Raw genomic sequence first — 23,723 nt, 5'->3', positions numbered from 1 at the left:
GGCTATTTGGGTATTTTTTTGTATGCATAAAAATTAATCCAAAGTGGACATCAGATCTAAATATGAAAGGCAATGCAAAATTTACAGAAGAGAACCTAGGAGAAAATATATCTTCCTGATCTTGAACAGCCAAAGACTTCTGAAATAGGACATAAGAAGCACTACCTATGAAAGAAAAAGTTAATAAATTGGACTTCATTAAAATTAACTCCTAGTATTCAGAATAGAAGATATTTGTAAAGATAGTTGCAACACTTCTAACAAAGGACTCATATTCAGAACACATGACTATAAATGAAGACAAAAATAAACTATTTAAAAATGAGCAAATGACATAAAGGAGCACATTTCTTTATCTGGCTACTTTTTTTTTAAGAACCTTATTTTTCTTGTTTTAGAGCAGTTTTAGGTTCAATCCAACTACTTTCTAAAAATAGCCTTACTACTCACAGAGACCATCAAAATTGATGACAAGTCAATCTCCTACACAGGTCTCTGTTCTCTTGAGAAAGACAATCTGATAAGAGATTTGATGTTAAAATCTCACGTGGTTTAAACTCCTCCACCATCCCAGAGTGGCAGTTTATCATCTAGTGACACTATATACTTCCTATATCAGAGGTCTTTTTAGTATTCCTTGTAGATGTGTATCTTCTAGAATAACCTCTGAGGAGAATGAAGGAAATTTTCAGCGAAGGGCAAAGATGGGACTTCCACAGTGCTAAAGATGTCCCTTACCTGTGTGTCTCTCCTCCGGGATACTTTGTCTCACTTTCCATGCGGAGATGACAGCCCTGGTTGCAGGTGGGATTCCTACACCCTGTACATATCTACTTACCACATAGTACATGATAACTCGAAGATTGGATTATGCCTCAGCCTTCCCACCTGACTGATAGCTCCTTAAAGAGCTGTGTTTAATTCATCCTCATATCCCTAGTAGTTAGCACATTACAGGGCAATAGTAGGTCCTCAGAATTTTCCTGAAGTAACCAACTGGTGTCAGAACAACTTGAGGAGATACAGAAGAAGTTGCGAAGTTGAAAGCTCTCTATGGAGAGCTTGGAGGAGACAGCAACTCACCTTGGGTACAGTCTGGGGCTCCAGGAGCCCACCAAAGAAGATTGTTGAGAGTCCAAAACAGATTTGTTGTCTTTGACTTTTGCCCTGGAAGCTTACTCAAGGTCTCTGTACAAAATAGATCCATATGGATATATTGTTTCTTATAGGCCAAAGATAAACCTTCTGATTTGCCAGCGGTATAACATACCACCTGAGGCTTTATTTTACCCTTAGATTGAACAATCACTTGTGTGTCCATTCATTTCCCTTATGAATACATGTTCAAGGTGGTCGGGTGAAATAAATCAGCTATGGAGTGAAATTTGTCTGTTTCCAACTAATTAGCTCATAGATGAAATACCTAACTTTGGTATTGGCTTCACGGGCACGATATTTTAACCAACTGAACCCCTTTAAAGAAAAGTTAATGAAGAATTAATTTCAAAGCTATGAAATGATATTGCATAATTGTTGATATATTAAAAAATTACCAAAGGGCATAAGCATTCGGATCTGGATTTCTTACCTCTTTGATGATTTCCTCTAGGATTTCAGCATGTTTTTCATACGGCTGTTCAAAGTTCATATCCTTCGTCATTTTTATAGTCTCCTCTAGTATAGAAACCACCTCTGGATGCTCTGCAGTTACCTCTTCTATTGAGTCTTCTAATAGGTCTAATGTAAAATAATTTTAGTGGACAGTGCTATTGGCAATAGAACATGATTGCTAATACTTGATCCAAGAAAGTACTAGTTTTGTGTTACCACGGTACATGCTTTAAGAAGAGGGAGATAGACTAGGGAGGAAACGTTAAGTCAGGAAACATAAAACATCAGAGCAGTGGCTTAAAGCCAGTGTATCAGAATGAAAGTGAATGAGGTAAGAAGTCATGTCCAGCAGGAGTCAATACCCAGGAAGCCAGGTAGAAGAGATAGGGACCAAAGGATTCCAGGGTCAAGCTAAAACGTGAGCATCTAGGGGATGAATCAGAAAACAAGATGAATGCTTCCAATTATAAGCATGGGACCATGTGAAACTGTGAGAGGATAAGGGGTAGGCAAGTAGGCAGGGGTGGAAGAAAGGGTGCCACAGGCTGATTTTTCAAGTGTTGTACTTCCTTCTTGCCCTCACTGTGTGCTAACTCCTTACACAGCTGAGTTGGCCCATAGGCTACATCATGATGTGGTACTCATCTACTCCTCTAATAAGACAGAAGATTGGCAGCTGCACTTGACTCCTCGACCTCTGCCTTTCCAGCTGTGCTTCCTGACCTGCTGCCCCAGTGCTCCATCACCAGGGTCTTCTGATAGAGCCCAATCTATCCTAGCCCAGAAATCTCCAAAGGGCCTTCCAAGAGCAACTGCTTACTGCCCTCTGCTGTGAAGTGGGAGGTTTGTTGTTGGGGATGTACAGAACCAGCGGTTCCTTGAGAGCCAGAGTGGAAGAGTCAAGAACCCACAGTCTTCCTTCCTGTAGCCTTGAGAAGGTGGTATGATGAGGCAGAAATAACCAGGCAAAGATACCAAATGTTCTAGAAGCTGCTAGTTGTTCACTCAATATCCATTCTTCTCTTTCTTAGTAACAGAATCCTGATTTTGTTGGGGTCAGCAACGTGCCCAGCTAAAAACACTACATCTTCCAACTTCCCTTATAACTTAGGTGGCCCATAGATAACATGCAAGCAGATTTATTTTTTTCCCTGGTGAGTCTTCCTGTTATCTCTTTAAAGAGGAATAACTCAGCTGGGTGGAGCGCTAGTTTTTGTCCCTTGCCTTCTCCCTCTTCCTACTAAGCATATTGATATAACAGCTGAGTACCACCAGCCATTTTGTAACTTATTCTGGTAGCCACATGCTGGGGATGGCCAGCCCTTGTCTTCACAATATTCTTTTTCACCAAAACAATATATCACATTATCTTTTTGTGTGTGTGTTCTTGCATGTCTGTTTACAATAGAGTAGCCTTTAACATAGAGTATTAATAATTTTTTTAAAATCACATATTTCTCCTTCAAAATTCTGAAGGAATTATTTGTGATTTTCAGATCCAAAATCTAAGAGAATCAAATTACCCAAACATTAATTTTCCCTTTTTGGATTCCAACTTAAGATCTTGACCAGAGCCTTGAAAACTTCCTTTAAATGTAGATGGTTCACTGGTTTCTTTCTCATCTGTGAATAAAACATTGCTAACACCTAAAAACCAGTATTACATTGTAGGCGATTGCCAAAGAAGAGTGTGGTATGTATGGGTCCAGGGAACCAGGACTCGTGTTCCCAAATTTTTTTAAATTGAAATTACAATCACAGTAATTAAATAGGTAAATAGAAGGCACATAATATCCGCAGTGAAAATAATGACTTAACCTATAACAAATCCAAGAGAAATTTTAGTTTCATATAATGCCAGTGGATCTAAATTGGAAAAAAAAAAATATATCAAATTTGCTGCTCCTGATGTAACTAACCATCTCCTGGCTTCAAGAGGTAAAGGCTTGCAGGGAGACTGTCTTTTTACCAGGGCATGCCTCTACCTTGAACTGCCTCCCCTACAGAGAAAACAGGCAGTACGGGGAAGGGGCTTTCTTTCTGTTTTGGTGCTAGGAACTCGGCAGCAGCTGGGATGAGGCTGGCAGATGTTACTTGGCCAAAATTTTAATATCTCGGGTCCTCCTGTGAAGAGAGAGTGTGTGTGTGTGTGTGTGTGTGTGTGTGTGTATTGGAGGAGGAGAGCCATACATAAGTTTCTGACAGTACCCAGTTCAATTCCTACTAGGCTTAAAATAAACACCAGCCAAGCACACATCTGTCTCAATTAAGAGGAACCAACCAAACAAAAAATCAGCTCTACATTATATAACACAGTGATTTACAGAAGCATTTAAAAACAATACCAAAAGGTTGGACCCATAGAAAAAAAAAGAATATAAGTATATATTAAATCTCTGGCTGAGAAGATGACTTTGTAAAATCTGAAAGGAAATGGAAGAAATCAATAAAGTGAAAGTAATGATTTGACCATAAAACTATGAAAAATCCCGCTACTTCAAAAATAGCAAAGTGATTTAAAAGACAAATGACCCAATGTGGAAAAAAAAATGAAAAATAAGTGACTGATACAGAAAGTTTTATAGAAACCATATAACTGATATAGAAACTTAGAAAATGAGCCAAAGACAAAAATGGTCACCTCAGAAAAGAAGAAACATGTGGTTAATAAATATTAAAATATTAAATTTCAGAAATAGTCAAATAAAAATTGAATTATATTTTAAAAGAAAATATGCCAAGGAAACAGTAATACATATTTTGTATATTACTGAGGGGAACATAATTTGGAATAACTTTTTTTTTTGGAATAACTTTTATGCAAAGCAATTTGGCTCTGTCTATATCTTCATACTAATTAAACTTGTGATTCCACCAATGTCAGCATGCAGACAATGTAAACACGTCATTAAAGCATTATTTGTAGTAGTGAAAAAAATCTGAAAAATAAGTTTACAACACAAAGTACTACCTAAAACTATTATCTATGAATAGGGAAATTGTGCAGTTATTTAAAATGAGAATTAAAATACTTCCTAATGAAGTAATATAAATAAATGTTGACTTATAAATAAAAAAAGGTAAAAATAGTTTACACTGTAATTACGTTAATATACGAATGGAAAAAAATTTTAAGGGTAAATAGCACTAAATGGTAACATTTCACAGATCACACTCTAGGTTTGTGATGTTCTGATTCCAGAATGTTAGACAGCTCTTAAGAAAGAATTTATTATCTTATTAGATTTTTCTTAGAAAATCTATTTCTGTTCTATAGCTGCTCAGTTTAAATCTATAAGCAAAAACCCATTTTTTTCAACTTATGTGTCCAATATGGGGCATCATTTTAAGCTTCAATATAAACATGATAAAATACGAAATAAATGGAAATAAGATCCATATGCATGGCATGAGCCATTCATTTTGTTACCATCTTTACCAGTTTTAGAGGCTTGATCCTGAAGGACATTTTCTGAACTCTTTTTGTCTTCATTGTCTTCTAAAAGGCTTTCTCTTTGGGATTCATGGGTGAACACTGCATGAAAGAATTATATGCTTTAACAGCTAATCTGTTTAGATTAGGAAAGATTTGTCTAAGAACATCAGGAATATATATATTTTTTACCATCTTCATCAAATGAAGACCGCGACTCTTCTAAGGTCTTATACGGATCAGTTGGGAACTTGCCATATTCTTTCCCTTCAAATTCTCTTTCAAGATCTCTTAAAGTTGACTGTTCTAAAAGATAGTAATGGGTTGTGTTAGCAAAATATAGTTGGCAGTGGGGAGACAGGGATGGTCATTAAATCTGCTTTAAAGACTGGCAGACTTGAATGTGAGTTCTGACTCAGGGAGTGTGGCTTTGGCAAATCATTTGATCTCTCTGTTTTGATTTCTACTGGGCATAATGAGGATCATCAAATCATCCAAGTATTGTTTTAAGGATTAAATGAGTAGACTCAGACACTGAGGAAAATGCTTGGCACACAAGCAGCCTATTGCATGTTAGCTGCCATCCTCCGTATTACTATAGAAGTGAAATTAGCAAAACTAGCGGTAGAACCAGCTAATTAGTGGAACCAGAAAATTCCATTTAAAACAATTTTTAAGAACCCTACTGTCAGATTTAGAGTAATTATGGAATTTGAAAAAGAAAAGGAAGAGCTTCTTAAGTTTGCAGTGTATACAGAGATGGCATCTGTTTCTATATTCTAGTGGGAGAAAGCAATTTGTGGAAAGACCTAAAATCTATGATTTTGTGCCATAATTTGATGTGAAAGGAATTACTACAGAGTCTAAGAAATAGTACCCATCACTGTTCTTCCTCCTGGATCTTGGCTAATTCCTTCTTGATCCAGGTTTCAATTAAATGTCCTCTCTTCAGAGAGGTCTTCCCTGCTCATCAGAACACTCCAGCACCCCTGCCCTAATCACCACCTGACCCGGTACTGTGTTCTATTTTTTCTATCTGTTCACTTGTTTTTCCCCCTCTATTCTCCATTAAAATGTGACAACCACAAAGATAGGAGTTTCATGTGTCTTGTTCACCTCCGTAGCCCCATACCTAGAATTACACCTAATACAAAGTACTCAGGTTGAATGAATTAATGAATTCATTCTGTCCAGCCTTAAACAAATTGAATAACAAGCCCTCTTTGTAGTCTTCATCAATATTTATTAAGCATTAGTTTATGAGTTGTCCATGAATATTTTTAAAACTTTTGGTTTTCATTTTGAGGATAATATACTAAAAATATAAGTTCATTATTTGGATGGCATGCAAATAATGTAGTTTTTTAAAAGATTTTATTTGAGAGAAAGAGAGAGAGAGCACATGTGTGCATGAGTGCCCACAAGCAGGAGAAGGGGCAGAGGGAGGGGGGAAGCGGACCCCCCCCACTAAACAGGGAGCCTGATACGGGGCTCTACCCCAGGAGCCGAGGATCATGACTTCAGCCGAAGGCAAACACTTAACCGACTGAACCACCCAGGCATCCAAGGGTGGCACGTAATCTTAGTGCTGGTCTTTTTGCTGTTGGGCACCATGTTGGACTCTTTTACTTATTTGTAGGCTGATGAGAAAGAAGAGGCAGATTAGGCAAATAACCTGTTCTTTCCTAGCAAAAGCTCAACATTGCCATGCAGGAAGGGATAATTTCCTTACTATTTAAACAGTTTCAAGAACAGAAAATGGTAGAAGCTTTGCAATTTATGTGAAAAGTTTTCCTCATCTGTAAAGTTACAGAATTGTGTTAATTGATCACTAGGGCTTCTTTCAGTTTTGTTGCCTTATGACTGTTTTGAACTTGAAATTAATACCTCCAAAGAGAAGACATTAATTACGATTGGGGCTGACAGCAGCAGCAGCAGCAGCAGCAACGTAAACTCCACGAGAATCCGGTGGAGTGCCCTTGTCACTACCGGTTATCAATAAAGGTATAAATTCTATTCAGTCTCTGGCCAATTCACAAAAGTAAATCCAAATTGGGAAGCTCTTTCTGAGCTCTCTGATTCCTTTCCTTAGAGGTCAAGGATTGAAATCTTTTCTCTGTTTACGAATCAGGTTTATGTATATTTGTGTCTCCAACAAAGTATTAAGAGGCGACACTGTAGAAGGTGCCAGGGTTACCAAGGTGAGCAAAGCAAGTCCCAGCCCTCAGGCAGCCAAGGCTGAATTGTTGACCTACGCTCGGAACACACATTTGACAGAGACGGTTCACCTTGTCTTTTAGCTTGTAGTTTTATGAGAAGCTGCTCTCTCACAGCTTTAATCGCCGTTTCAGTGGCCTGGGCTATGGTATCTCTTACTAACGTTTCAAGGGCTTTATCAAAACGCGGTTGAACAAGCTTGGCATAGTCAATTACCTGCAAAGAATATTTGAGAAAACCAACAGAAGCAGAAATCACTGGGAATTCTTGAACACATTGTGCATCTATATCTATTTCTATATCTAGACTTATCTACCTTAAACATCTCAATGGCTACTTGAGGTATGTTATTTTCAGAATCCAACGATTTTTGAGAACATGCTTTCATAGAAATTCAGTCCTACTTTTCATGTAGTATGATATGCTTACATATGTATGTGTCATGTAATATATATTCGAGCTACACATTTTTTTCAAGCTACACATTTTAAAAAAAAATCAATTTTGTGTGTATGACTTACAATAAACTTAAATCCACTTTAAATATACAGTGTGATGAGTTTTGACAAATATGTACACATAACAACAACTACAATGAAGATATAGAACATTCATACCACCCCAAAAAGTTCCCTCATGCTTTTTTATAGTCAGTTCCCAGCCCCTGGCCACCCCTGTTTTCTGTCACTATATATTAGTTTTACCTCTTCTAGAATTTCATATAAATAGAATCATACAGTATGTAATCTTTTCCAAGCGTTTCCCCTTAGTACAATCTTTTTGAGATTCATCAGTGTAAGTGTATATATCAGTAATCAGTTCTCTTTTATTGTTGAGTAGTATCCCTGTATGAAGATTTTTTTTTTTAATCCATTCATCTTTGATGGATATTTGGACTTTTCCAATTTGGGGCTTCTATAAATAAACTAGTAATGAACATCTATGAGGAAGTCTTCTTGTGGACATATGCTTTTATTTACCTTGGACAAATGCCTAGAGGTGGAATTACTGGGTCATATGGTAAGTGGATATTTGATTTTATAATAAGCCATTAAACTGTTTCCAAAATGGTTGAATTATTTTATATTTCCACCAGCAATTATAGAAATTACAGTTACTCTGTATCTTTACCAACACTTGGTTTTGTGAATCTTTTAAATTTTAGCCATTCTAGTGGGTATGAAGAAGTATCTCATTGCAGTTTAAATTTACATTCCCCTAATCACAAAAAATTTGAGCTTCTATTATGTGCTACTGGTCATTCTTTTACCTTCATGTTCAACTTTTGCCCATTTAAAAAATTGGATTATAATTCTATATATATATTCTGAATATAAGTCCATTGTAAGGTAGATAATATACTTTGTATTGAATATTAGGATGTTAGAAATAGATTTCTACATGCCTTTTAAGTTTAAATAATATTTTCACACTTTTAGATTCTATTTTGCTTTTCCTTCAATACACTTGTATTACATTATTCCATGACAAAAAATATACATCTACACATCATTTTTAAAAATTTTTTTTACACATCATTTTTTAAAAAAGATTTTATTTATTTATTCATGAGAGACCCAGAGAGAGAGGCAGAGACATAGGCAGAGGGAGAAGCAGGCTCCCCAGGGGGAGCCTGATGTGGGATTGATTTGATCCTAGGATCCTGGGATCATGACCTGAGCCAAAGGCAGACCCTCAACCACTGAGCCACACAGGTGCCCCTACAGCATCATTTTTTTAATGGATACACAGTATTGTATCAGATGAACATATTGCAGCTTATTTAACTAAAATGCTAATAATATACACTTAGGTATACATGTTTTTGCTATTATAAACTAGGCTATGATGAACAAAGTTATGTATATATCTTTTATAGTTTCTTTAGGAAAAATCTATAAAATAGAATTAACAGTTCAAAGGATATGTATGGACTTTAGGCTCTTACATATTTCTAATTGTCATCCCTAATGGTTATACTCTTCCCAGCAGTGTATGAAAGTGCACTTCCCCCATCCTAGCCACACAACAATATTGGTTGTTAATAGTGATCTTTCAACTCCCAACAGTGAGATCAACATGGCATCTCTCTTGTTATCAGGGAGGTGATAACCCTTTTCTCATGATTCTTGGCTATTCTATTGCATCTATTGTTTTGTGAATGGCTTCTTTGCTATTTTTTTCCACTGGGACTTCATCTGCATATTGATTTGTAAGAGCTCTTTTTGTTTTAAAATTATAATTCCTTTGTCTGACACATACTGTAATGTAATGTGAAATGGCAAACCATAGAATGGCATAAAATATTCATAATGTGTATTGTCAAGAAAGAACTTGTATACAGACAATATAAGGAATTCCTACCAAAAGCATGCAAAAAAATTTTCAATGGACAACAGACTTGAACAAATACTTCAAAAGGAGGCTGAATGGCCAATCAATAAACAGAAGAAAAAGTATTTAGCCTAATTACTTTCAGGGAAATGCAAATTAAAATCACAATGAGATACACCTGCTAGAATGGCTTAAATTAGAAAGACTGATCACAATGAAAGTTGGCAGGCATGTGAAATAATAGAACTCACACACCACTGATAGAGTTGTAAACTCATAGAATTTAGTTTGGAAAACGATTTGGCATTATCTACACAACTTGAATGAATGCATACTCCATGTCCCAGGAATTTTACTTCTAGATATTTCTCCAAAGTATATAAAGATATCAGCCCAAGTTTTATTAACACTCAACTGGATAAATAGATTACAATATACTTCAATCAACAGAACGCAATAAAAAATGTATAAACTGCAGCTATATGCACTAACATGTATAAATAACATGCATAAACATCACAATCATAATGTGAAGCAAAAAAAGCCAGGCACAAAGAACGTAAATTGTTTCAGTCTAGAAAGTTAAGAAAATATGCAAAACTAACCTATGGTATTTAGATGCACATTTACATGGTAAAACCAACCACAAGAGAAAAGAAGAGGAGTGAATACCATAAAGTTGAGGGCAGCAGTTACCTCTGTGGAAGGAGTAAGAGGACTGATACTGGGAGGAGACATGAGGGGGCTTCCAGGGTGGTGGCCATCCCGTATTTGACCTAGGCGGTGGTCATATGGGTTTGTTTTGTGATTATTCACTGACCTTCACTTTTCTGTCACATTTTACAATAAAAAGTTAAAAGCAAATAGAAAATATTACACCTGCGTACAAAGGAATAGCATTTGGAATAAGGTCAAACCCCTTCCCAGGGCTGCACTGTTCTGAGTGTGTCTTCAGCCCTCATCATCTCATGCCTTCCCCCTTTTGCTCTCCACTCCAGCACTCTGGCTTTGCAGAGAACTCCTCTCCATTCTAATCCCTCACTAAATTATATCCCCAATCTGCCTGCTTCTCACCACCTCTGCTGCTATTTGGTCTAAACTAAAAATAATTTTTCTTCATTTTATTCAGGATGGAGAATAAGATCTCTGGGGAGAGAAACCAAGGAACTGACAAGACAAAGATGTTTGTCACCTAAGAGACTCATCTTTGTCGATACTAAGAATGATGGCAGGAGTGACTGCATGGGGAGAGGGACGGAGAGCTAGGAGGACTGTGACCCAGGAAACAGGAGATGAGTGAAACCCAAACAGGTAATGGGTGGCACAGTCTGCATGACAGAACAGTCAGATCCGTGGGCTGTTGGGAAGCAGGAGAGGCTATGGGCTTGGAGTGGCTGCCTTTTGCAAAAGGTAGGACAAGCCCAGTAGGACAATTACCCAACTGACAGTGTAAAATTAAGAAAACAGAGTACAAATTCTGTGAATCCTAAAGTCCTACAAATTATATTCAAGGATAGATAGGTAGGTAGGTAGCTAGCTAAGTAGTTACCTTTCCTTTGTAATTTTCTGCAAGTAAATTGCTAAGTGTTGTTTTCCCTGAAGACTGAGGTCCAAATATGAATACTTTAAATGGTGGTGCCGGCATAGGTGGAAGAAGATAAGGACGTGGGTTCAGTAAAAATGTTTTTAATGCTTCTTCTGATGAAAGACAGTATATTTTGCCTAGAAAACTTAAGATATGCCATAATTATAAACAACTGAAAAGGGGTATGGGCAAGTTTTAAGATTAAGTTTTGAAAATCTTACTTACCTCACAGAAAAATCTGGTAATCCTGGATAAATGTTACCTTCTTTTAAAGCCACAGGACATAAACGTCCCCATCTGCTTCTCTGCCACCTGTATCTTGGTGCAATGAGTTTATAAGATGAGAGAGTACGCAATAGCTCATCCTGTTAAAAACAAATACTACCCTAAAAATGTGGGCATAGTTTTGGTAAAATTAACAGTATTAAGTGTTTCATTTCTTATTTGATAGTGCTTTACTATTTAAGAGATAATTTGGAAAGCAAATATTTGCTTTTTTCTTAATTGCAACCATTCTGTATTTGTACAGAATTTAATACAACAAATAGTTTTCATTTCTGTTATAAGACCTTGTTTTATTTTTTTTTTAAGATTTTATTTATTTACTCATGAAAGACACACACACACACAGAGAAAGAGAGAGAGAGAAAGAGAGAGAGAGAGAGAGGCAGAGACACAGGCAGAGGGAGAACCAAGCTCCATGCAGGGAGCCTGACATGGGACTTGATCCCGGGTCTCCAGGATCGCACCCCGGGCTAAAGGCGGTGCTAAACCGCTGAGCCACCCAGGCTGCCCTAAGACCTTGTTTTAAATTTTATCAAGCATTTTTTTTTTTTTTGGAAAAATTCTTATTAAAAAGCTTTGAGGTGCTTGGGTGGCTTAGTTGGTTAACCATCCAACTCTTGATTTCAGCTCAGGTCATGATGTCAGGGTCATGAGATCGAGTCCCACCTCAGGCTCCATGCAGGGCATGGAACCTGCTTAAGATGCTCTCTTTCTCTCTCCCTTTCCCTCCCCCCCACCCCCCCACTTATGCACGTGTGTGCTCTCTCTCTAAAAAAAGAAAAAAAGAAAAGGCTTGAAAAACCAGATTCTTAGCCAATTTAACTAAGTTTTTAAATAGTAAGATGTTATATGTAGATTGCTTTTTTTTGCATTTACTTAGCTCTTTTGTTCTTCTTAAAATATAAAATCTCTTTCTGTCAGCGACCTCCAGAAAAGTTAAGAACCACTTCCAGAGACTGCAGACTGCTGATCAGGAACAAAAGAATTGGGGAAAGTAGGCAACAGCTGGGGGAAAGGGGTCCAGCTTGGCTTTTTCCAACCTTCAGATGTATATGTCACATGTATTCTGCTGGCTCCAGAGCTGAGTATGGAGGACAGATGAGAATAGTACCTATGGACCATTGTAGCATCAGAGACTAAAGAGGCATGCACGCCGCAAGGATGCTGCACGCATGTCCAAAATTGAAGGCTGAAAGAAGTAGCTAAATGTTAAGGAAATGGTCAATAGTTAGGGGAGTTGAATGAGACAGAGAAGCTCATCGTTGGGCCATGCTGGGTTACCACCCTTCTCTATGGAGTCTACAGACAATCAACTAGGGACTGAAACCTATCTACCTAAGTCAGGAGGCAGTCACTCTTTCCTCATCATCCCTACTTCTAGCACAAACTTGGGAAAAGTGTTTGAAAGCAGACACTGGGCATTCTCTCAAAGGAAACTTGTTTAAATAGCAGATCATGCTCCTCTCTGAACCTCAAGTCTCCAAGGCCACACGTCTAGCAGATGCTGAGGGGCAATGAGAAAATGAGCTTTCGAACGAGTTTGATATTAGTCTAAAAATGCTCAGGACTGCCTCTGGTTAAACAAGGCAGACTCAATACATGCGTTTGTATTTGCTGCTTTCCTAAAACTTCGCAAAAATGACAGCCGCGGAATGCAAAAAAAATAAATATGAATTTATGAGAACACAGGCTGGAAGGGGCACCAGAAGAGCTGACAGCTGACCAGCATGACTACACATTTTTATAAACTAGAAAGACGGTGGAAACTAACTTAAATTGAAGTGAGGGCTCAGCGTCTGTGGTGGCAGGAATGTGTGGGATGGGCAAGACAAGAAATGAGTTGACTCAGTCTGCAAAATCCTATTGGGATCAGGACCTGTTGACATCAGGTCCCTGTGAAACGGGTGACAGAGAGCAAAAGACCAGATAATTGGTTGAAAGTCTTTAAAAGGAAGTGCCGGGGGTCAGTGTTACTGCCCACTTCACTCAGTTGGCCAACTGTCCCTCAATCCTGCCACCACTTCTCCTTTAATCAGAAGACTGGAGGCTCACCTTCTGGAGAGACTGAAAGATTGATCCAGAGGATCCTGTGAGGGGGACCTCAGACACAGTCAAGGTAAGAAGTACGCATGAGAAAGTTGGCAGCTATAGCCACTACACTCAAGCTCTCCTTTCACCTGAGCCTCTTGCTGATGAACTTCTGGATCCATCCATGATCTAGCAACTAGACACAAATGCAAGGCATACAAGAGATTCTTCAGCTCCACTTCCAGCTCTGTTGAGTTGGGTGAAGGTCCTTGTACTCCATGAGCTAAATCACCAGGCCCAGGACAAAGTAGAAATGCAGGGCCCTTACTCTAAAGTTGTTAAGAATTTCATTTAAAAAACTGTGGGGCTCTTCTAAGGATGGGGTCCTGTGTGACTGCATGGGTTGCTAGCCCATGAAGCCAGCCTGCCCTGCAATATAGCTCTCAGATATTCTGAATATTACTGTTGGTTCTGGGAACATCACAAGCATCATCTCATATCATCCTTATAATAACACTATGTGGTAGGCCTTATCATCCCTTTTTCAATGACTGAATAAAGCATAAGGTTAAGCAAAATCACAGATCTGGTAGGCTTTAGATTTGGAGTTCAAATGTACATCTGTCTTGTTTGAAAATCAATGCTGTTACCATCTACTGTGCTAGGTGCCAGGCTGACACTGTCCCTCCTCCCACCACATACTCCTCTTCACTCCCCTCCCCCCCTCCACCACACATCCTTTTCCCTTCTAACAGCTCTCAGGTGTAACAGGCTTCACACTCTTCATCAGGGAGTTCAAATTCTCACTGAGGTCTTTGTGTCTCTCTCACCCCCCTTCAAACCAGTGATTCTCATCCCTGGTTGCACAGTAGAATCTGCAAGGAGGTCTTTGAGGTTTTTTTAAATTGTAGTAAAATATACATAACATGAAATTTACAATTCAATGACATGAAGTACATTCACACTGTTGTGCAACCATCACCACTATCCATTTCCAGAACTTTTTCATTAACCCAAACAATTGGGAAGCTCTGCACCCAATAAACAATAACTCCTCATTCCGCCCTTCCTCATATAAGTAGAATCATGTTTGTCCTTTTGTGTCTGGCTGGCTTGTGTCACTTGGCAAAATGTTTTCAAGTTCCATCCATATTTTAGCTCGTATCAGGATTTCATTTCTTTTTAAGGCTGAATAACATTCCAGTGTGTGTGTCTGTGTGTCTGTGCGTGCATGTGTACATATGTATGTGTGTGTATATCACTGTTATCCATTTATCCATTGATGGACACTTGAGTCACTTTTACCTTCTGACTATTGTGAATAAAGTGGCTACGAACATCGGTGTACAAGTGTCTGTTTGTGTCTCTGCTTTCAGTTCATTTGGGTATATACCTAGGAGTGGAATTGCTAGATCACATGGTAAGTCTGTATTTTACGTTTTGAGGTACCACCAACCTGATTTACATAGTGTTACATAATTTTACGTCGACACCAACAGTGCACAAGCATTCTAATTTCTCTCCTTCCTTGACAGCACTTATTTTCTATTTTTTGGATAATGGCCATCCTACTAATGGATATAACGTAGTATTGTGTTGTAGTTCAGATTTGCATTTCCCTAATAACTAGTTATGTTAAATATCTTTACATGTGTTTATTAGCCATTTGTAAATCTTCTTTGGAGAAATATCTTTTTAGTTCTTTGTGCATTTTTGAATTGGGTGGTTTTATTATTGTTGAGTTGTAGGAGTTCTTTATATGTTCTAGGTACTAATCGCTCATCAGATATATGACTCACAAATATCCTGTCCCATTCTGTGGGTTATCTTTTCACTCTGTTGGTAGTGTTCTTTGATGAACAAATATATTTTTCATTTTGATAAAGTCCAATTCATCTATTTATTTTTTTCCTTTGTTGCCTGTACTTTTGATAGGGCTTTGATATCCTGTTTTGTTTTAATTAATACCAGAGTCCTATCCCAGATTCTGTTTTAACTGGTCTAGGTATTAACATATTTAAAGAGCTTCCTAGATGATATTACTGGGCTATCAGGTCATGATCTCATGGGTCGTGGGATAGAGCCATGCGATGGGCTCCACACTCAGCGGGGAGTCTGCTTGAAGATTCTCTCCCTCCACCCACCCTTCCTCCAACTTGAGTGTGTTCTCACTCTCTCTCTCTTCAATAAATAAATAAAATCTTAATAAAAAAGGCCTGAGAACTTTTTTAGCACTTAGCAATTATAATTTGATCACTGTCATATCCATAATACATCAGCGTCAGAAACACAGTAGCTATTTAAAAAATGGGTTGAATGATTGAAGGAATAAATGAGTGCCTATAGAGTTGAGGGATTTTATGTCTTTGCTTCTTTCAGTGTTGCAAAATTTTAAAAATGAACTTGGGCTTATTTCTCATTATTCTTGTGGTTAATTGTTATGATTGTATTGTCTTTGTTTCAAAACTTTTTTTCAGTGTTCACAAAAATATTGTGATAATATTAGATCTTTTTCCTAAAAATCAAATCCATTTTTAGAAAGGTAAAGTTTCAGGAAACTCCTTTTGTACTTTGAAAGAATACATTAAATTAAGGTCACATCATGGAGTGAAAAGATGGACTTTCAGTTAAAAATAACTTACATTTTCCATTATGTCAGCAATTTCTTCCTCTGCACTCTGAAGTTTAGTTAGAACAGCTGCTCTTTTCAGGTTCAGATATTTAAGTCGATCCATAACTGTCTAAATTTGTTAAAGAACAAATATTTAAATACTTTGGCATTTGAACATCTCAACAATTCTGAAGAAGTGAGGAGCTTCTGTAGAATACTTCCTTGCCTCTACCTTCTGGTGGTTTGCTGGCAACCTTTGGTGTTCCCTGGTTTGTAGACATATCTCTCTGGTATCTGCCTTTGTTGTCACATGGCCATTTTATCCCTATATGTCTGAGTCTCTTCTCTTATAAGGATACCCACTATATTAGGTTAGACCCCACCCTAATGAGTATGAACTCACCTTAACTTGATTACATCTAAAAATATCCTATTTCCAGATAAGGTCACATTCATAGGTATTGGAAGTTAGGACCTCAACATATCTTTTGGGGGAACACAATTCAACCCAGAAAGTCTGCCCTTTGGTCCCCAAATATTCATGTCCTTAGAGGTGGGACTTCTTTAGGTAGAGGGAATACAGACATGTCAAGATGGAGGCAGATATTGGAGTTATACTGCCATGATTCAAGAGATGCCTGGGACCAACAGCAGCTGGAAGAGGCAATGTTGGATTATCCTTTAGAGGTGTTGGAGGGAGCAAGGCCCTGCCAACACCTCAATTTTTTTATTTCTAGCCTCCCAAACTATAAGGAAATAAATTTCTGCCATTTTAAACCACCTCATCTATGATACTCTCCTATGGCAGAATTAGAAACTAATAAGGACATCCTGCAGAAGAATATGAAACACTGACTCTGAGATGAGAGATGGTGGATTGACAAAGTTCTGATAGTGAATGGTAATCTGTGGTAGATTGTACTATTTGTTCATAATTTATCCTTCCTTGCCTTCACTTGTTAATTCCCAGCTCACTGTGGGTACCATATACTTCCCTATCCCACTGATATTGAGCTTCTCCATGTAATTTGTTTTGGCCAATGGAATGGGCAGAAAGGCCAGGGTGTCACTGGCAAATGAGGCCTTAACAGGCTTGGCAAGTTTCAACCAGGCCTGTTGGAGCTTCTGCCCTCTACCTTGAGAAAAGTCTGTCCTGTGTTATAAAATACAAATTCTGGATTTTTCCTAAGCAGGAAAAACCTGCTTAGGTATAGGATGTGAGAGAGATGCCTGGGTGGCTCAGTGGTTGAGTGTCTGCCTTCAGCCCAGGGTATGATCCTGGAGTTCTAGGATGGAGTCTCACATCGGGCTCCCTGCATGGAGCCTGCTTCTCTCTCTGTCTGTGTCTCTGCCTCTCTCTCTCTCTCTCTCTGCGTCTCTTATGAATAAATAAATAAAAATTAAAAAAAATATAGGATGTGAGAAAAATAGAAGAGCAGCTTGATGAGTGGATTTAACACTTAGCAAGAAGGGAAAACTGTGGGAGGAGTGTACCTGGGGCAGGTGGTGGTGACAGTGGATCAGAGACTTTTTCTGGTACACCTAAATCTGAGATAACTCCAAGGCATCCAAATGGATACACTGAGTAGCAGTTGATTATACAGGCATGGAATTCAGGGGAAAGGTCTGGGATAGTAACACAAATTTAAGAGTTAGCAGCGTTTAGTAGGGTAGATGGAGAAGAGTGAACAAGGAGCAAGCTCTGGGATTCTCCAACTTGAGAGATGTAGAGCATCCAGTGAAGTAGAATGGACAACAGTAGTGTGGAGTATATTCTTTATTTAAAAAACAGGTTCACTGAGATACAATTCACATATAATTCACCCACTTAAAGTGTATAATTCAATGGTTTTTAGTATAGATTTGTACAACTACCACCATAATCAATCTTAGAACACTTTCTTAATTTTTAAAAGTTTTATTATTATTATTTTTAATTGGAGTTCAATTTGCCAACATATATCACCCGGTGTTCATCCATAAAGTGCCCCCCTCAGTGCCCGTCACCCAGCCACGCCAACCGCCCCCCCGCCCACCTCCCCTTCCACTACCCCTTGTTTGTTTCCCAGAGTTAGGAGTCTCTCATGTTCTGTCATTCTCACTGATATTTTCACTCATTTCTCTCCTTTCCCCTTTATTCCCTTTCACTATTTTTTATATTCCCCAAATGAATGAGACCATATAATAGAACACTTTCATTATCCCTCAAAGAAACCCTTTACGTATTAGTAGTCACTCCACATTTATCCTGAGAGCTCCTATTGTGGTAACCCTCACCCCAGGCAACCACTAATCTATTTTCTATTTTGATAGGTCTGCCTATTTTGGATATCATATGGAATCATATGATATGGGATCCTTTGTAATTGTTCTTTTACTTAGGACTCATGTTCAAGACTCATCCATGTTAAAAAAAAAAAGACTCATCCATGTTGTAACATCTAACAAAACTTTGATTCTGTTCTATTGCTGAATAATATCCCAGTGTATAGATACACCACATTTTATTTTTCCATTCATCAGTATATGGACATTTGGCTTATTTCTACCTTTTGGCTATTGTAAATAGCGCTGCCATGAACCTTTATGTATAAGTTTTTGTTTGAACACCTGTTTTCAATTATTTTGGGTATATATACCAGGAAGTTGATTGCTGAGCCGTATGGTAATTCTATGTTTAACTTATTGAGGATCTACCAAACTATTTTCCAAAGCAGCCACACCATTTTATAATCCCACCAGCAACATATGAGGGCTCCAATTTTTCCACATCCACACAAACACTTGCTATTGCCTGGTTTTTGTTAGTTTGTTTTTTAATTTTAGCCATCTTAGTGGGTGTGAGGTGGTAACTCATTATGGTTTTGGTTTGCATTTCCCTAATTACTCATAGTAAGCATCTTAATCACATGCTTATTGGCTCTTACTTGCTTTTCCTTTCTTTGAAGCACTTTTTGTTACACAGAGATTTTAAATTCAAATGCAATTTTGATTTAAAAATGGGCAGATAAATAGATATAACATCATATTTTTAAGTGTCAAGATGACATTTTCAAAAATACATAGTGCTAAAATGTAAATATACTTTTGATGTTTATTAAAATAAGTACAATCCAGTCAGTGACTTTTTGATTTTCTAAACCTTGGGCTATTCTTACAAACATTGCACTTACCATGAAGAGTTCCTCTGGGGGCTTATTTCCATCTAGCTCAATGAGATACTGGGAATTGTGCTCAGCCATTACTTCCTGCATAAAATAGAAAAGAAACCTTACAATCCAGGATCATTGACAAAACTGAACACAGATCAGAATCTTAACATACTATGAAGAAATCATTAAAGCTAAATTGTTAAAAAAAATAAAGCTAAATAGTTTGCTTTATTATACATGATATAATATATATTATTTTAAATGCTTTTTTGCAAAAGCCTAAGCTAGTCTTCTTATCATGAATTTTATTCTTTCTGATTTTTTTCAGTTCTTCTTTACACTGATGTTTTAGAGTCCTTTTAAATATAAAATGTTTTGGGACATCTATCTTTTAGCATATATTCACAGAATAATTTCTGCCAAACTGATCATTGAAAATGAAATTGGTTTGTTTTACTTTTTATTTCCCTGGCTATGGGTGAGTTTCAATATTTAGATAGCCATCTCTGTACATTGCCTAACCATAATATCTGTGCAATTTTTTAATTAGACTTTTTCTTTTCCTAACATTCATGAAAGTCTTTAACTCATATCAATTGCAAATATTTTACCATTGAAAATAAAAAAGATTTATCCTTTGACTTTATGGCATCTTCTATAATATATTTTTATAATAAAATATATCTATTTTCATTGTTTCTGGATATCCTTTCTCATTTTTTTAAGATTTTATTTATTTATTCATGAGAGACACACAGAGAGAGAGAGAGAGAGAAAGAGAGAGAGAGAGAGGCAGAGACACAGGCAGATAGAGAAGCAGGCTCCATGCAGGGAGCCTGATGTGGGACTCAATCCCAAGACTCCAGGACCACGCCCTGGGCTAAAGGCAGGCACTAAACCACTGAGCCACCCAGGGATCCCCTCCTTTCTCATTTAAATTAGATTTTCTCTATCTCAAGATTATATGAATTTTCTCCTATATTTTCTTCCACTATTTTTTGTTTTTAATATTAAAATCTAAAATCCACCAGATTTCTTTTTTAAAAAGCTTTTATTTATTCACAAGAGACACAGAAAGAGAGGCAGAGACGTAGACAGAAGGAGAAGCAGGGAACTTGATGCAGGACTTGATCCCAGGACCCCGGGATCATGACCTGAACCAAAGGCAGATGCTCAACCACTGAGCACCCAGGTGCCCCCAGATTTCATTTTTGTACATTGGAAATGTTGAACTCTATTTGAGTTCTGGAATCCCAGAAAGTAGGAAGAATTGAGAGAGATACGACCCATCTCTACTCTTCCTCAAGGACTCAGATAAGCTCTGTATTCATCCTTCTCCATCATTCCCTAAGACTTGAGGATATCTTCCTTGTTTACCTGCCTCCATAAAACGATAGGTCCTCTTCCTTTTCCTTGAGATGTTTCTCATTAATGAATATTCTCCCCATTGCAATAGTCTGAACAAAATCATCTCCTTATTTATCCAGGGCATTTTGTTTTTCACAATATTATGTGAGGTTGGATTCTAAGTGCTTCTTTTTGTTTTAGATAGCACATTATGCCAGTATTATTTATTTAAATATAGACATGTTATGAACAAGAAAGTACATAATACTTTTTTATATTCAGATTCTTTTCTTAAGCTAGGTTCTTAAGAGTGGACTTATTAAGTCAAAGGGTATGAACATTCCTAAGACTAAAGATACATACAGAAGATCAGACTGGGAGTTAGTTTGGGATTTGAAGACTGATAAGAATGAGAACTTGGCCTTGGATTACTCCTGAAACAGGCTATAAACCAGAAAAAGATGCTTCCATTTGCTTTCATGTCTTTTGATGGAGCACTGAATTATGGTGATCTTGTCCTCTCAACTGAATTGAGATCTCAGCCAGGTCAGAGAAGACTAGAATTGCAGGCTCCTACCTTTTATGGCTTTCTTCCACCTTCCTCTACACACACCAGTACCCTGGAATTGTCATAAAAGTCAATTATCTTACTATTTAGCAAGTGTCATGTAGGCTTAAAGTCTATAGGTTTTTGACTTCCAGGATGCAAGACCTGGTCCTTATACTTAAAGAGATGATCTCATGCCCATGAATATAGTTTTCTAACTTTTTTTATTTTATTTTATTTACTTATGATAGTCATACAGAGAGAGAGAGGCAGAGACATAGGCAGAGGGAGAAGCAGGCTCCATGCACCAGGAGCCCGATGTGGGATTTGATCCTGGGTCTTGAGGATCGCACCCTGGGCCAAAGGCAGGCGCCAAACTGCTGCGCCACCCAGGGATCCCAGTTTTCTAACTTTCTAAACCTTGTTTTAATTATGCTTTATTTCACCCTCAGTGCCAGCCACTTGAGGAATATGCAGGATATTTCTGTTTGAAGGAAGAAAGAACATTATAGATAGACAGGCAAAGTATTCTTAAGAAGCTATGTTTAAAGGCCAAGGATAGTAGAGGAGGTATGGAGGAATAAAAGTCATACATAAGAAAGAAATTAAATTTGGTTCCCCTTTTGGGGATGGACAACGAAGATGAAAATGATCCACTCATTTGTCTATAAAAATATATAAACTTTAAAAGAGAGCATGAAACAAATCCTTTTAGTTTCTCTATCAGATGGGAAAAGGCAACTTGAGGATTTTTTTTTTATCTTTGTAGTTCCATTGCTCAGCATGGTGTGTGGCCAAATATCTAAGTTTGATAAATGTTTGTTGAATAAGTCGCCAACGCAAATTTGGCAGAGTCTGCCCTAGACTTTTAACCATATATGCTTTTCACATAATTGTAACTTTAGTAATCATATTTTTAAAATGCTAATTATTTTAATTGAAACCTTCCTATTCCAATATATAATGGCCTTAATCATGTTTACATATAATCAACTTTGAATGGGATAACCATAGTAACCAGTCTGGGGATAATTCGTTAGATTATAATTTAAATAAATTAACAATTCCTTTTAGAATAAAAGATGCATCTTAAATGCACATTTGTTTCAATAAATCCATAAATTATAGATTGAAAATGTTTTTACAAAATGGTCCCTTAACATGGGTTTTCCAACCTCCAACTATAAATAATTCCTCTAGTGACTTTGGAAAATGCAGTTCATTTATCATTTTTCAATACCACTGTTGCTTTTTAAGAGTAAAATAATGTTGTTTTGCGAAATGGCCTTTGGAATATAGATATATTCTATATCTATATTGATATATTCTATCAAACTTAGGTAGTGGGGAATCAGATAATAGCACAGAGGATGAAAAAATGTGAGAGAACACAAACATCAATATTTCCATTTTCATCAATATATCTTGTTCTTACTTCTAAAGGATGAAGAATTATTTCCTTATAAAGCTTAACAATGTTTTCAATATTTTCCAAGTAATCTTCAGGTCTCTGAACTACATGTTGAAGAATTTCAGCCACCATCTGCATTTCTGCAATAAATGCCTAAATGGAAAAAGAAGGGATTTCCAATATATTTATATTGATGATTACTTAATTTACAAGCTACATCCCTCCCTTCTTACGCCTACATGCCTTTTTTTAATAATAAATTTATTTTTTATTGGTGTTCAATTTGCCAACATACAGAATAACACCCAGTGCTCATTCCGTCAAGTGCCCCGCCCCCCTCAGTGCCCGTCACCCCCTACATGCCTTTTTGGAAAGAGAAGCAGGTAGAAGGGAGACCGAGGATTTTTATTTAAGAGATATTGAACACCCTAAGGGGCCTTTATCAAATGGAATAAAACTTTAAATTAACTTGGATACTTATTAATTTTTTTCCTCCTCAATAGGTAGGGAAGAGTAGGAGAAGAATATCTGATTTTTAGAGACAGAATTAAGAAATTAGATTTACTCTAAATACCTGAGCTTATAGTTCATTCACTCATTCATTCATTCATTCATTCATTCATTCAAGATTGATGAGTGCCGAGCACTGTTGTAGGAGCTTGAGATAAACTAGTGAACATAATCAACTAAGACCCAGGGCCTCATGGAGCACACATTCCATCTGGGGAAGACGGAGCAGAAACAAGTACACAAGTAAATATATAACATAACGGATGGTGGTAAGTAATACAGAAAAAAAATGCAGGGTAGAGGAGATGAGGAGTGATGAGTAAAAGTGCTATTTTATATCAGGTGGTCATGAAAGGGTTCTCTAAAGAAGTGACATTTGAAGGCAGAGGTAATACTACATGTAAAGGTTCAATCAGGGCTGAGTTGATGAGCTGGTTGGTGTTTAAGAGCATATTATTCCTATTATCATCATAGTTTATTATATTAATTCTATATTAATTCTAGTTTTCACCAATGTACATAAATCCACATTTTATACTATTTGAGTCATTTTATCTATTAAATAAGCCACTTTATAACTTTTCTGAAATGTTTTAAATACTATTTTAATGGTTAAATAATATATTAATATCCCTAAATACATGATCACCTA

General features: G+C 37.2%; 1 protein-coding gene across 9 annotated transcripts in view; it reads right to left on the bottom strand.

The window, feature by feature from the left end:
• AK9 (adenylate kinase 9) overlaps nt 1-23,723 on the bottom strand; it is a 127,224-nt gene that overhangs the window by 79,291 nt on the left and 24,210 nt on the right. For 6 of the 9 annotated variants that reach the window (XM_072831794.1, XM_072831796.1, XM_072831793.1 and 3 more), the window contains 9 exons: nt 22,586-22,714; nt 19,278-19,352; nt 16,136-16,234; nt 11,406-11,545; nt 11,145-11,325; nt 7,333-7,477; nt 5,237-5,350; nt 5,051-5,146; nt 1,589-1,737 (listed from right to left, as the gene is read on the bottom strand). In XM_072831794.1, the coding sequence (XP_072687895.1) occupies nt 1,589-1,737; nt 5,051-5,146; nt 5,237-5,350; nt 7,333-7,477; nt 11,145-11,325; nt 11,406-11,545; nt 16,136-16,234; nt 19,278-19,352; nt 22,586-22,714 (1,128 nt within the window). Of the gene's footprint in view, nt 1-1,588; nt 1,738-3,437; nt 3,736-5,050; nt 5,147-5,236; nt 5,351-6,350; nt 6,685-7,332; nt 7,478-11,144; nt 11,326-11,405; nt 11,546-16,135; nt 16,235-19,277; nt 19,353-22,585; nt 22,715-23,723 lie in introns of those variants that run through there. The other 3 variants (XM_072831800.1, XM_072831799.1, XM_072831801.1) reach the window with 3 other exon arrangements.

This window comes from Canis lupus, chromosome 7 (assembly GCF_048164855.1).
Source record: "Canis lupus baileyi chromosome 7, mCanLup2.hap1, whole genome shotgun sequence".
NCBI lineage: Eukaryota > Metazoa > Chordata > Mammalia > Carnivora > Canidae > Canis > Canis lupus.
This window is presented reverse-complemented; position numbering and strand designations above follow the sequence as displayed.